The sequence below is a fragment of the Solea senegalensis genome, linkage group LG1, assembly GCF_019176455.1.
Source record: "Solea senegalensis isolate Sse05_10M linkage group LG1, IFAPA_SoseM_1, whole genome shotgun sequence".
NCBI classification, from domain to species: Eukaryota; Metazoa; Chordata; class Actinopteri; order Pleuronectiformes; family Soleidae; genus Solea; species Solea senegalensis.
The window spans coordinates 25,319,205-25,335,028 of NC_058021.1; the positions used below are offsets into that span (position 1 = coordinate 25,319,205).

At 39.9% G+C, this 15,824-nt stretch overlaps 1 protein-coding gene across 1 annotated transcript; it reads right to left on the reverse strand.

The window, feature by feature from the left end:
• Positions 1-174: 174 nt before the first annotated feature.
• On the reverse strand, positions 175-14,986 carry ppp1r16a (protein phosphatase 1, regulatory subunit 16A). The gene is made up of 11 exons (XM_044040296.1): positions 14,862-14,986; positions 7,146-8,177; positions 6,560-6,630; positions 5,347-5,492; positions 4,441-4,544; positions 4,094-4,218; positions 3,752-3,877; positions 3,582-3,657; positions 3,003-3,132; positions 2,744-2,906; positions 175-1,998 (listed from the first exon to the last, which is right to left on the reverse strand). The coding sequence occupies exons 2-11, from the start codon at positions 7,390-7,392 to the stop codon at positions 1,453-1,455; spliced, it is 1,734 nt and encodes a 577-aa protein (XP_043896231.1). The 5' UTR covers positions 7,393-8,177; positions 14,862-14,986; the 3' UTR covers positions 175-1,452.
• Between the last annotated feature and the right edge of the window lie 838 nt (positions 14,987-15,824).

Sequence of the window (15,824 nt, forward strand, 5' to 3'; positions counted from 1 at the left end):
AAAAGCTCAAGCCTTGGCAGTGACAGAGCCTTGGTTATCCCACATCACCAAGCGTGGATTCTAGTTTTAACATTGCTTCCGCTGGATTAGGGTTAATTTCTGCAATACTAGCACCTCCAGGAATAAGGTGGATAAAACCTCTGAAAACAAAATGGACAACCATCAAAATGGAAGTAGCATTAAACTTTCATTGCAGACATGATTTCCCTCCTTTCAAACAAATACTGTAACTCGACACAGTGTCCAGATCCATTGAATGGTACCACTTACATTTAGAAAAGAAAAAAAATAGAAACATAATTTGTGAAAACATGAACAATTTTGTATTTGTCCAAACAGTAAAAATGATCAACAAATCTGAAATGTTTAATGGAAATTGGAGTGCTCTGGCATCAAGTTGGAGTGTATGATTGACAGTTGATTCCTACTGTCAAATCCACCACAAGAGGGATTCAAAATGTGATAAATTATCATATAACAATGACAACAAAATTCTCTACCATCTGTTAACACAATATCTTGCCCTCTCTTTAATTCTTTATAGAATTATATTAATCTTTTCTTTAAAAAAACTGTATAATTGTACACTGAGAGCAACGCTCGGCATCAGATAGAATAAATAGTATGATTCCATTCAGAGGCTAGAAAAATAGAAATATAGAGGGAGATCTTTTGATTTACAAATTGCTAAATAACTTATTGAAATTTTTTTTTTTTTGTGCATTAGAAACTATACCTATTATAGCACATTTTCAGTCCAAGAAAATATAATTAAGCAAGAAAACAGTCCTTTAGTAAATGTACATTCAGTATAGTTATGCAATTTCTGGAAACTATCGTGACCAGAGTAGAACTCTGTCGAAAATGCACTTATTATATCCGGTACCTGCCTGATTCTTCATTTTGCCGCCACTTGGTAAAGAAAACAGAACTTTAACCTCATTCATTCTTAATTTAAAACAAATCAATTCAACTTCATCCATATTCTCATGATTGACTTAACTCTCACATGATTCTAAAGCTATTAAATTATAACATTTGTGTAGTTAAAGTAATGTGTGAACTGCAGACAGACTGAGCAAAGAAGATTGTCGTTCCATTGCAAAACTAAAACTTGTAATTCTCCTTTACGTCACTAGATGGACCCCTTGAGGCTCAAATACAGCACATCAGCTCATGCAACCCTGATTAAGGAGCATGAGAGACCGCTGGGATTTTCAGTAAAGTGTATACTGCATCATATTAATAATAATGATAAAAAAGTAAAGAATGCATCAATCACCACATTGTGTGGATTGCACTTTAGCTTCTGAAATACAGTCACTATCACTGCAATGAGGCCTTAGCTTTCCGTTTTCATGTTTGTGAAATGTTTTTGCCACATTGAGGTGTAACATGCACAACTACACTACTTTGTAGGCAGCATGCTTGTGAACATATATGAGTGTGCTTCTACATGAGTCCACAGCATGGCTCCTTGTTGTTGGACTGCTCCTCATCAGGAGCTCGTAGTTTCAGCAGCGGAGGATCTCCGCTGGCTGGGGTAAAATACACCTGGCTCGAGGAAGCCACCGGCTCCGTGTTTGTGCTGGGTGTCACTTCAAGCTCAGACGGGTTCTGGGTGGGTGTAACCTCAGCTGCTTCAGCAGAAGGCTCCTCCTCTAAGGCAGGAGGCAAGGGAGGTGGAGGGGCGGGATATTTATTCAGCTTGGCGGCTGCACGCTGCCGTTTCAGGTCAGCCAGAGTGTGGTGTGATTTTTCTCGAGTCATACTGTCTGCCCCCTCGCCCTCTGCAGAACCAGACCCTAACCCAGCTCCAGATGCTGGGCTAAGCTGGTAGGAGGCGCTGCGATCCATGCGACCTCCACCACTCCACTGTTCTCCAGGCACAGACTCGGCCAGAGACACAGAGGTTCCTCCATTACCTAGACTGGACGCTATCTTCCGGTCTGCAGCTTCCAGTTCCTCCAACCGTGATGCTGATGTTGTTCCAGCAACCTGAAACAGAAGAACGGACAACAAAACCTGCAGTTTAAAGCTTCAGCGTGAAACTTTTGCTCGGGTAACTTCTCCCCTCTCTCAATGTGAATCAACGACACTAAAGACTAAAGGTATTTTACTAATAATTTCTCAGCTGTTGTGATCTAAAGCTCAAAAATAAGCTGCTGGAAGTAAAAACAGACATGAACTGAACTCTGCAGTGAGTGACACATAGAGGCTGTCTGCGTGAGTCAGTACTATGAGGATTAGAAGGAAACTTTTCAAGAGCGCTTCTTGGTGTTTTCAGCCAAGGACCCAGGCAGTGACATCAAATTTTCCCCCACTCTTCGGAAGAGTCTGTAGAGCTTTCTGAGAGTACGACTCTAGGTCCATATACCGTTCCCTGCCATCGCACTTAAAGAAACACACTGTAGGATTTACTCTGAGGTTCCCCCCACAGTTGGTAAATGATATTGTTTGTTTCAAGTGTTTAAAATGAATTAACAACCATGTCTTCACACCAGATACAGTAGCCTATATTAAAGCATTTTACACAAATATGATAACATGGTTTTATTTTTCAATATATTAGAAATGAAAACTATCCCCCCAAAACAGCAAAAGAATGACCGAAACACTGCTATGCTGAGAAACGAGGACAGAGTATTATTTATATTTACACACTGTTACACACTGCAGCTTTTACCAGATAGCACTTATTGAACATGTGCTCGAAAAGCTCCTCGAGGTTGAGTCCACTCACCATGGCTGCATGCTGGTGCAGCTCGTTGTCCGTCTGTCTGTCCTCGTCCTCGTCCTGTGGATCGGGCTGTCGGCCGCGCTCCTGCCACACCATGGCCTCTTTGTGATGCTCTCGTCGGTACAGACTTGAACGCTCGTTCACACTGACACGCCGCACCACCTTCCTGTATAAAAAAAAACAAAAAAACAAGAGATGAATGCATTACATACATTTTTCAATGAATAAAATAAAATCTTTATCCTATAGTGTCCACTCTCACCCTCGACTGCCGGTGCTAGAGGCCCGTCTTTGCAGTGTGCCCTTCTGACGGTCCTGGCTCTTCATGATGGCGTCATGTTTATGCTTTAGGTCTGTTAGCCTGGCTCTCACCTCCTCATCCACACACACATCTGAAAAAGGCAGCAGCAAGAGAGTTACACATTAAGGATATAATATTAGAGAGATTGACAATGTGTGTCCAATGTGTAACATTTAGGAAGGGTTTATTGGCACAAATTTAATATATACAAACCATAATTGTATTTGTGTATAATTGCTTTAAAAAAAGGTTTTTGTAGCCTTAGCCTTTTATATGTACTTTAGGCAAGGGCCATCATCTTGCACTGCCATGTTTCTACAGTCAAACTACTCAAAGTGTGCATTTTAACTTCTGAAGTGAAAGCTTCCTATACAAATGAGGAAGACTGACATCCTTTCTGATATGCACAGGGCTTATCTGGAAAGAAAATTGTCCCTAATATTTTACTCTGGACCTTAAAAATGGTTCTGGATGGTTGGTGGATGTCATGATCGTCCTCATTATTTTATTTTAAGGACCACAAAGACTTTCTGTTCTTACCCAGTGGCGTCTCATCCAGAACAGACTTGCTGTTCAGACTGGCTCCATGGGCTACCAGCAGCTCCACCATTTGAATCTATGGAATAAATAAAACAACAAAACCAACACTGTGATATAATACTAACAGGTCAGAAGTGGTGAAGTTGTTGTGGTTTGCCTGCAGCACTCACTTGTCCCCAGCAGGAGGCAGCATGCAGCGGTGTCCAGCCATCAGAGTCTTTCACCTCCACATTAACCCTGTTCTCAAGCAACAGCTCGGCCACAGACGTGTAGCCATTAGCAGATGCTATATGGAGCTGGGAGAGGTTCAATGCAGCACACAATGTTGACCAAGAAATGCATTTTACAACTCTAGACCATTGTATTTCTGTTTAATTTAAACTATGTGCAAACACTTTTACGACTCTGTTACCATTTAGAGTTCACATTATCCCACATTTTCCACTGTGAAAGCAATCTGCGACCACACAAAGCTACACATCGTGTCCTCTGCAAGTGTCCCTCTGTCTCACCAGTGTTGCTCCATTGTTGTCCTGAGTGTTTAAGTCTGCTTTGCTCTGGAGCAGAGCCCTAATGTCAGCGAGCATGGCTGTTTCTTTAGCACCTCTGCATTCGTCTATACGGTCCTGAGTTATCCCTAAACACAGACACACAGAAACACAAAAAAAACAGTTAATATTTGGTTTAAATTTCAATTAACAAATAGGACATCATGTTCATTTAAACATTATCTTCTGATGAGATGTCTAAATTATAAAATAAAAGTGCTTGTGCATTTAATGTTTAATATTTACAGTTCTCTGTGCAGCCCAAAAAAGTGCTTTTTTTTTAAACATAGTTCCACCATCAGCTTACTGACCCTGTTCAGCCATAACCATCTCCAGCAGCTCCAGGGTTGCCTCGTCCTCACAGAGGTCATAGGGCATGTTGCCATCCGCATTGACAGCCAGCAGGTTGGCCCCACTAGCAGCATGCATACACAAATATGCAAAAACAAATGGATTAGAGTACTACAAGGTGACACAACGACCTTATTCAGACCTGGTATTAATTCACGTCCACTTCGGGTCTGAACAGTCTCAATGCATCCTCAGATTTGAATGTAGAATCCACATTTGGGGGTGGTTTGAGGACACAGGGCTACATTGCTGAGCTGCATGAGTACAATCCGTTCTCAGGATGCAACAATTATCAGTGCTCATACTTTCATTTATTTGCAACCACCACCACAATATTTATCACATGAATACTTTCTTTTTTTTTTTTTTAAATGGTTTTAACTTTATATTACAGTGGCAAGGATAAAGCTTTGATTTACTTATGCACACACAGACACTTACATCTATAGAGTCGGTCTTGTTAAAAACATAATTTTGTCATGATGTATTTAAATAATTGGTGAGAAAACTAGATCTTATGCGGTCATAGCAGACAAACCCAAGACCTATTTTAATGCCAGGGGTGAATAGTTTTTATTTAGTTAATTTAACACTGAGGGTGGATGTTCATACCAGGTCTGGTTTTCATTCACTTGCAAACTGTAGTGAAATTCAAACTGCAGCAAAATTTGCATTCTTTATGTAAAGTAGATACTCTGGTCAAGAAGGCTCTCTGTTTATACTTCTAGCACAAGATAACTATATCCTTGAAGGGAGGGACAAAATTATCCTTATCATAAAACAAGCCACAATATTAGTCCACAATTATTATGAATTTGTACATCATAGTATTCTTACAAAACAAGTAAGCTTCAGGAGTAACTTACGCCTGAATCAGGAGCTGCACTAGTCCCGTGTGTCCACAGGTGGCAGCAGCATGCAGCGGGGTCCACAACTCACTATCGCAGGCATTCACACAGGCACCAGCATCCAGCAGGCACTGCACTATCTCCACAAAGTCATCAATGCAGCACTGAGGAAAACAGCAAATTAAGTGATTATTATTATGTATAAAAATGCATATGAATGAGATGGAACACATGGAGAATGGAAATGTATGCATCATTATTCATGGCGATATATACACTGGCTCCTGTAATCGGAAAAAATATAAAATTAGCATTCCTCGCCCAGCCCGTTGATGTGCAAACACTTCAGTTTTCCATGGGGAAGAGTAGAGTCAACTGCTGTCATAAAGATGTCTCTGTGTTTGTAACAATCCCTCTCATGAGTCTGTAGTTGCATGTTTGTGTTAAATGAGAGAGAGAAGAGGTCAGAAATCACAAAGGGTGCATTGTGATTTTAGATTATTATCCCAAAACATAATTTTACAATGGTTTCTTCAATGTTACAGTAACCAATTCCCCTTTTTCCAACCTCTGGCCCTCAGTCTAAAATGTGGAAATGAATCAGTGTGTCTATCATGTGTCATATCAGTGTGTAAACACAGATTAACATTCTGACAAAATGAAGGCAAACAGTGTGTGGTGAGAACAAAGCAGGGACTGCACACAACACAAACACACATGCTGCATAAAAGGTGACCTGCCTTAGGAGCCAACAAGTAAAAAAAACTATACAGGCAACATTTGAGTTTGTATAAGGTGATGAACATATGGGTACCTGTGCAGGATGGCATTTAAAAGGACATAATGAGGTTTACATGCTGATGTCTTTCACATCATATAATATACTCTGCTTTGTGAAAATGCTGTTTGCAGATTGATTAAGTGTCTTGGAAGTTTGTGTTAAATAAGAGCCATAACTCAGTATTTGATCAGAGCCTGTGAAGACTGGGGTGACAGCAGCTGAAATCTGAAGAACAAGAATACGACTGCGATTCATCAGAGAGAAGAAGGAGAATATGAGACATCACAGATGGCACTCATATGAGCTCATGATCGCAAAGGGTCCACATCACACAGTAGCACATAGCGTGGTGGGGATGCAACACAATCCTCCAACTGTGACCGTCATGTAGTGAGGACTTGGATTTAGTGACTGCAGATGAGAAACCACAGTCTGTTTGTGCGTGTGTACCTGATGAAGGGCTGTCAGTCCATCTTCATTGACTAAATCTGGGCTGACACCAGTGTTAAGCAGCTGCCTCACTAGAAGAAGCACAACCACACACACAGAAGTATTATGACCGGCCACCTGGGCATAGTCCTTCACACATAAACATAAAACATTACACATTGTCTGTTTAAAATAGATACAAGTTATGGTGTGTATACACAATACCAACACATTTTAAATATTTTCCACTTTAACTATCCTTGATCCAGCCCCTGAAACAAAATGCTTAGTTGTAAGATTAAGCTGGATGTATCCAATAGCAATGACACAATTATCACTTTTTTTGTTTTATAAGGCAGAATGACATCTCTTTATAAGTGCTTATATCTCATAAAGGCCAGTGGAAAGTCAATAAAAGTCAAATAAGACAAGTGCAGGGGTCAATCAATCGTGTGGCTTTCAGAATGAGACTTCTTTCACGTGACATTATCTAGGAGAGAGGGCCTTGGATTACAGTTTGAAATCTTGTTTCTTGAATACATGTTTGATTCATAATAATATGCATTACTGAGTCAGTTTCATTGCATTATTTGCCATTTCTACCCACCCTCCTCCACATCATTGCGTGCAGCTGCATCTAGGAGGGTGATGGAGTTGGGGAATGTCACTTTGGTGGTGCGTGCCTTCTTCTTATCTGCTTTGGCCCTTGACCCTCGTGCCGCATCCTTCTCCATCTGCATCCACGCCTTCAGCTGCTGAGTGCGACGCTTCTGGGCATGCTTTAGGCGTTCTGTGGCGCTCAAACGCCCAACCGTGGCCATCTCAGCCAGCAGCTCGCCGTGATCTGCTGCCATGCCACAACCAACACTGAAAATTGTTAGAGTGCCTCAGGTTCCTTAGTCTGGTGTGTTAAGCTTAATCCACAATGGTATGAAATTAAAGTTTCAGGTTTCCAAATTTCTCATATGTCTCCTTTGTGTCTACTTTCAAGCCAAAAAGGCTCAAGCCTTTGAGAAGGCACAAACAGCTGCTGTAAAAAAATATCCTTACATTTATGAAAACAGGCAGCAACAATGTCTGAGGACCAATGAATCAAAACGACTTATCAGGTCACAGATAGCACAGATATCTCCATGATTTCAAAAGTAAGCAACACATGAACTTGTTGCAATGTCTCTTTCGCATCTTCCACAACAACCTTTATCTTGCTAAAGAAAAAGGGTGAGACAAAAGGGACAAAAGCATCCACGCTGTGATTTGTGCACAACTGTCAGACCTCCGATCCATTTCAACTGCGGGATATTTGGCAAATGATCTGCTGAGGATAAAAAAGAAAGACCGGAGAAAAGGGGGTGCTTGAAAAGTGTAATTAAACTACTCCTTCAGATTGGATGCTCCATATTAGCTTCAATACATGAATCCACAAGTTTGGAAGACAGGGAAGGTTCACACAAGGTATATTTCTATTTCAGGTAAGGGTGAGTGACACTGCATCAAAATATCTCCAGGTGGGCGAGTGGAGACTTCCCCAAAATCAACATATCACTCCTGGCGCACTTTTTGTCCAGTCTTCAAAATACCAGAGTAAGTTGTGATGGTTTAGTGACTTGTTGACTGTTGACGCTGTTTCCGTCTGCAACTGTGGACAGAGCGAGAGAAGAAGAAGAAACATCAGGAAGGGAAAATACAAGTGATGTGTTACAGTATAATGCACTCGCGCTGCTCTTCTAATCTTAACTCCTGAGCTCCTTCCCCCTACTCCCTCCTTTCCCACTCCTCTCCCGAAGGAAACTTGAGACGCTGGGAGGCTTTTCATTAATGATTGACACACCTTGCTGCATGACACACACTTTGCTGCCACTGACATTTGCGCGACGTGAAGCTGACACAACTATGCGGCGGAAAAGTGTTACAATTAAGACTCTGTGACACGTTTCAGTGCAAGTACTAAGCTTTGTCCGCAAGCTCACTCTTGTTACCTTGTGTTAACTTCCCAGCCAAGTTGTGGCTCAAACACACACATCCACCGCTCTTTCCAGGTAATTCATTTATTATTTAGTCCTGGGCTTGTGAGTGCTGAGAGAAAGGTCAACGAGAGGCACTCAGAGAGATAGAGAGTGAGTGACTGACAAGAGAGTAAGGCAACAGAGCCCCTGCAGCTGAGGGAGGATGAGAGGTGAGGAGGCCATAGTTCAGCAGGAATCAGCTGATTAGATAGCAGACAGAAAGGGAATTATAATGACAACAAAGCAGTTATATGGTTCCTAAATTCTTTCTAAACCCTAGCCAGAGTTAAGTCATTTGTGTGTAAAAATAATCTAGTTTTAAAAGGCAGGTGAATTTTATACTTTCTTACAAATCATCAAGTCAAAACCTATTTTGTTATATATGCAGCAGGTGCTTCCCAGAATGCATCACCATCACCTTCTAAACAACAGCTTTTACAACCAACAGACCACATAAGTAATTTGCCATCATAGTATTTGTGGGTGAGATTTAGCTCAAGTCTAGAGGACATTGTTGTTTGGATTTGCCGCGCTGCTGGTGCAGGTCAATGACATCATGCACATCCATATGGGCAAAAATTGCGCATGGATTCCATTTTAACTCAAGTCACATGGCCACATGTGACATTGAGTCAGCAAAAAAAATCCAGAAAGGAATCAGTAACAGACAGCATTCGGCCTCTTGATTGACAAACAGTAAAATTCTCTGAGACACAGTAGTTTTGTCATCCTATGCTTTGACCTCTTACTATTTTTAGGACACATAACTTCTCACCCTTTGTCACAAGCTACAATGTGAGGATTTCCTTACCAAACACAACCCTATTGACTGGCAACTGCACAGATCATTCATTTAAACAATACAAACAGGAACACACACAGGACTGAGACACACAGTAGATTGCAAATGTAACATTCATTTTTAAAACATACCAGTGATCTATGAGGTGGCTGTCTTTAACCATCCTCTTCCTACAGGAAAAAAAAACATAGTATCCAAAGACTGTGTCAAAAGAGAAAACCAAACCCTTAGACAATAAAGGCTAGGCCATACAGACTTAGTAGCCTGTTTCAGGTCAACCACAGTTAACAAATGAACAGTGTAACATGCTTTCTGGTATTTTAAAAGAGGCTTTAATGGGTCAAAGGATTGAAGAAACAAGGAAAATCCCTTCAGGAACTGAACTGCCATATTAGTGGTATGATTCTAGGGACAATGTGAAAGATCAATGGAATAAAGTAATTTTTAACTTTTAGTGTGGTTCACAAACAATTTTTTTTTGATAATGTTGTATTTGTATTATGTTTTTATTTTCAAATCAGATTAGATGTTAAATGGAGGCCTTAGAAACAGACTTAGTCATGAACAACTGATTCAGGTGCTCTGTGTTTGGTGAAATTGTTTTATATTTTGCATTGTTCATTATATTTTTTGGCTAGCGACATTAACATTTTAGCAAAATGTAATCAAAGTGAATCTTTGACAGCAGTTAAAATAAAGCTCTTTCATCATTGGCCTTAAAATGACATGTAAATTTATTTCTGGCCAGCGTTAAAAGCAACATGATACAGGACTGGACATATCATCCATCACTGACGGCTGACACCATCCTTCCACACACACTAATTTAATTGACTTGGCTTGCTGTAGCATAAATTATATTAATGTTTTACTAAAGCATAAAAATTATCAGCCACAGAAAAGAGCTGAATTATTTTTGTCCCTAAATGAAGATTCAGCCCAGAATTTATTTACCTTCCTGTCGAAGTGAATCCTACAGCTTTAAATTCTTTTGATAGATAAAACAGATTTTTTTTTGTTTATACCATCATTGTTGAGGCTGTTACGTGTTGACACACAAATGCAAACTCAAAATTACAGAGACCCATACATTTACATACACAAATACACTTGCATGGGGCACAGGACAATGTTTCCTCATGAGAGGACTTGGCAGAGAGAGACCAAGGCAGACAACACAAATCTCAGCCAAAGTCAAACAGTGCAGTGTAGCGAGGGAATGAAGCAGAGGCAGGAGTTTGGACACGGTGGTGTTTACTTTTGAACTTGATCAGTCTGTAGACACGCAAGTGAAAGACACATCTTGGTGCAAACAGATGCCCTTATTTGCCCTCATATCCACACAGTCACATAGTAAAGGCTTTGCAGAATTGAATAATAATTACTTAATTCGAAATAAAAACAAAGAATTAGTTATTTTTGCAAACACGCAATTAGTGATAGTGATTTTGCCATTTGCATCCCCATCCTTATCACAAACCAATAGTGAACACACAAGAAACCAGGCACAATAGCAGTGGGCAAAACCGTGTAAAAATCTGTACCTGTGGAGCAATGGGGGATTAGGTGCCTTGCTCAGGGGCAACCCAGCCCGTGACACATGGTTTTGACACTTTCTGAGTATATTCAAGAGTGCTCAGTCCAGTGGGGACTGGTTAAAAATATATTTCACAATATCAGAGAAATTAGAGAAGCAGATAACCAAGTTGGACACAGGTGCTTGTTTTCTTGGGTTGACATTTTAAAAAACTGAATTTAAGAGGAAGTTCTTCAGGGTTAAAAGTGATCCAAGTTTTAAAGAAAACCTTATGTCATGTCTTCTGCTTAAAAGTGATAATTGTGTTAACTGACATGTATTTTCTACATGATTCTCTGTGATTACCATGCAGGGCTGGGTGCTATGGGAAGAAAATATACTGTATCATGATATTATAAACATCAAATTATTCAATATTGACATATAGCACGATATAAATCAAATCAATCTTTCTGTAAGGGGTGACATAGCCTATCAATAATAACTCAATACGTTTAATGCTGTAAATACACTTTAAAATAAAATATCTACAGTTCACGATCATCTCAGATAATACCTTTTTTAAATTTGTCAATTCCATGTACTTATAAACGTACGTAATAAATATATAATATTTAATGTATACTATTAATCTGTTCATGCAACAGCTTTTTAAAACCAGGAAAAGTTATCACAGACAGCTTATCACGGTATGACGATTTCTTGTCAGTACCACGTTTTGGGCATTTGAGAAGTTCTGGGTTGAATGCAGTGTCTTTAGCCAATATTTCATCAGACTAGTGTTTTCCCATGTGTAAATTTAGACTATGCACAATTGCAGAATGGGGAATTTGTTGATATTTGTGTCTCAGAAACAGACACACAGTGCTGTGTGCAGTGCTCGTACAACAAGAAATAAGACTGAAGATTGTTGGCGACTTTATAAAAAATGACCCTACATCAATCTGACATTTGTAGACCGTTTTTCCACCTACTGACCTAACAGGAAGGGCTGTCTACAGCAGCTCAGGAGCACAAACTTTCATTCAACAGATGTAATGAATAGACCACTATGACAGACACATTTATACACATGCATATATTCATCAAGTGGGTGGTAACGGCAAAAACAACAGTGCAGTGAGCCAACACTCCCACTCCACCTTAAATCTGGCTGCATCAGGAAAAAGTGGACAGCAAAACATGCAGCAATTTGTTTGTTTGCCATCAAAGAATGACAGTGCTCAGCTGTTGTGGGTGACTACAGTACCAGCCCAAAGTGCTGATCACTGTGACCATGCCGGACCTTCTCATCCACTGAGAGAAACAATGCTGCTGTCAATAAAGCTTGATAATTCAGGAATGATCCTGCCTGCAATGTATACCAATGCCAGATAATTTAAACTGTCATTTATTTCTGCTAAAAAACAGAGCTAAAAGGGTTGGTATTTGAAGTTATTAGTTGTTGGCGAGACAAAACAGACAAGATTTCAAGATATAAACTTTGCCTGTGGGAAACACAGTGGATGTGTCACTGTTTTCTGACGTTTCATAGACTAAATATTTAAAAGCTTAATCAAGTTAGCGAACATCAACATGAGTTGCAGACCTTGAGGGAAGTACAGACCACAGAGGACTGCAAAAGAAAGAAAAGGGGGGATCTACTTGAGAAGAAGTGGGCACATTAAGTCCTGTCATGTGTAAAGGTTTCAGCCGCTCCATGTAATCACTCAGAAATCTCAGTAATGCCACAGAGTACGAGAGGCAATGAAAAGAAACAGTGTTTGTGCAGGAGGAGTACTGGAGGCAGATATTCTGAGGTTTTTAAAAATCTATTACGAAGACCAACAAAAAAGTAGTTGTCGTTTTTTGTGGAAGGCAGGATATGGAATGAGAGGGCGAAAGATGCAGAGGAAAGAATGTCAAGGCAATAGAAAAGACCATGAGAAGGAGGAAGGATGGGGAGGAGACAGAAAGACTGAAAAGCACTCAAACTTCTCCTATAAGCAGGAAGTAGACACAGCGGTGAAGAGTGAAAAACCGCAATTTTAAAAAAAAAGAAGTCTACATGGTGTCCAAAGGAGGAGATGATGTATGTGACATTCACCTGTAGAATCTCTCACATTTGTACATACAGACATGGTTGTCTCAGACAGAACAGACAGAGTAAAAAGGTGTGTATAAGGGAAAAGAGTGTAACAGGAAGCTAAACACAATTTGAACTTTAAATAACTGCTTTGTCTTACCGTGAAGGGAAAGAATGAAGAATCTTTTTATAGTAAATACCTCAAGTTACACACGTTTTACGTTTTGGTCCTTCGACAGTAACAGAGAAATTTATCCTAAAGTTGAGACAGTAGAGCTGAGTTAATGTTAGTGTTCATGCTTGCGTGCACATCCATGACTTGAGGACATAAATCTGTTTGTACAGTCACATTATGAATGTCTGGTATCAAGGACTATAAGCTAATCTTGGCCTACATTGAGTCCTGCTAATATTTGACCATACATGCTGAGGAAAAGCTTTTGAGAAGGTACTTTGAGCATAGACCATTCTGATCAAGAACTGCTTAATTGGTCTAATAAATGATTTGTGATGCTACTATTGTTTGGATTTGACTATGGTTGTGTCAAAGAGACGTGTCTCAGAAGAACGGTTTAGCATACTTTTTTAAGATGCATACTGGTGCTTTATTACTGACATGCACTCCATAGATTTGACACAGAATGTGAATAATGTAAATATATACACTCACTGGCCTCTTCCATAATTATTATGTGTATCTAATAAAGTGCCTGATGTGGTGTTCTGCTGCTGTAAGCCATCTGCTTCAATGATTACTATGTTGTATGTTCAGAGACAGTCAACTGGCTCTTTGAGTAACTGTTCAAGTTGTGTGACCATTCTCCTCTAACCTCAACACCAACGAGGCATTTTCAACCAAAGCACTGACTGGATATTCTCTCTATTTTGGACCATGTTCTGTACAACATAAAGCTGGTAGTGGAGGAAATACTCCCACCATCAGATCTGGCACCAACAAACATCCACATTTGGTTTTCATTCTGATGTTCAGTTTAAACTGTAACCAGTAAGTCTTGACGTCTACATGCCTAGACACAGTGAGTTGCTACCATGTGATAGATTGACTGTGAGGAGCAGCTGAATGTGTACCTAATAAAGTGGCAAGTCACTGATTACAAGACTCAAGACTCATGGACATGAAACACAGTTTCAGAGCAAAAGGAAGAGCTGTGGCTGTTTCTCACAATGTGCAATAGTTCCAAAACATATACCACAATCACCTCAGCAATTAATAGTGTTATTATGTGGAAAGCCTGTATAATATTATAATATTGCAAATAATGTTTTACTGTCTATTTGTATGTTTGCACTTGTTTTAGTGAGCCGCTTTAACAAGTGAATTTCCCCACAGTGGGATCAATAAAGTTAAATCTAATTCTAAGTTCTCATCTAATTATAAGTGGTATGAGTAATATATCATTATTACCGCTTCCCCTCGACCTACTCCTACCACTAAAGTTGTTAATGTTGTTGGTCCCACGGCTTGAGGATTAACTGGACAGCAGATAAGCTAACTTACCTAGCGGTCCGAAGACAGGCTCAACAGGCGGCTATACAGTCTGACAGATAACGTAAGTAGCTCGTTTAAGCTGCCTAACACCATTCATTCAGCAAGGAAGCAGATAATGTCCATGGTTTGAGTGACTTTATCAAAACGAGGCAAGTTTAAAAACACTGCAACGGGCAACACCTGTTGAGCTGCGACAATGTCGGCTAACACCGACAACATGTCATGCTAACGCCACCTTAGCCTCAGGTTAGCTTACCTGCCAGTCGCAGTGGCGTTTATTTTAAGTGAATTAAACGTTAATGTCGCTTGAGTGTGACAAAAAAAGGTGTTACCAAAAACTGACGGAGAGTTATACGAACAGAGCGAAAAGTGACAGAAAACAATGACGTGATAAACGTCTTACCTGGAGATGCGACTGTCATTGGGAACTCCGGGCTGTGACACTGGACCTGCAGCTGGTCCGACTCCTGCTCTTGCCCTCGGGGGGGAAAGCTTCACCATAACAACCAGGACAGTTGCCCTCTCTCTCCGTCACCGACACATGCTCCACCAGGGGGCGACAGAGTCCAAGAAATGCAGTTTCAATCTCCAATGACGACAGTAGTACAAACAATAAGAATCTTTCCATACTATAAGTAATTTCAATATTGAAATAGATAAATAAATAAATAATTATCTTTCACAGTTTTATTTTATTTTATATTACGTAATTCACAATATTCATAGGTAAATATGTCACATGCATACAGTGAGAAATACATTGTTCATACCCTGTTAGTGTGCACACTTAAGTTTTTTCATGGATCAAACACAAAAGGTCTGAAATTTTCCTTACCTTGTTTTCATCTTCACTTAAACTGGTAATGGTGTCATGTCCAACTCCACCATCTCTTGTCTGAGGTACATACAAAAGTGCTCCAGGCATCTTTCTTGTTTTAATAAAGCTCAAAGCAAACAATGTTTCTGCACCTGTAGGTGTGTGCCACAGTTAATCTCGGCTGTGAATCTGGTTTGACAGTCTTTCCACGGTAAGCTGTTTGGGTGTACTTTCTCTTTGGACTGGCTATTTAATCCGAAATGTTTATCTAGCCTATCAAGGTGGTGACACTGTGATCTGCTGACTCATGACCACTGATGTCTCTTCACAGATTAAATGTATGTTTATGTAAACTCTATCTATCTATCTATCTATCTATCTATCTATCTATCTATCTATCTATCTATCTATCTATCTATCTATCCATCCATCCATCCATCCATCCATCCATCCATCCATCCATATCAAGACACCATGATATGATATTATCATGATATTGCGATATACTGTGTATTTGCAAACTCATATATTGTTTGTATACTCTTAAAA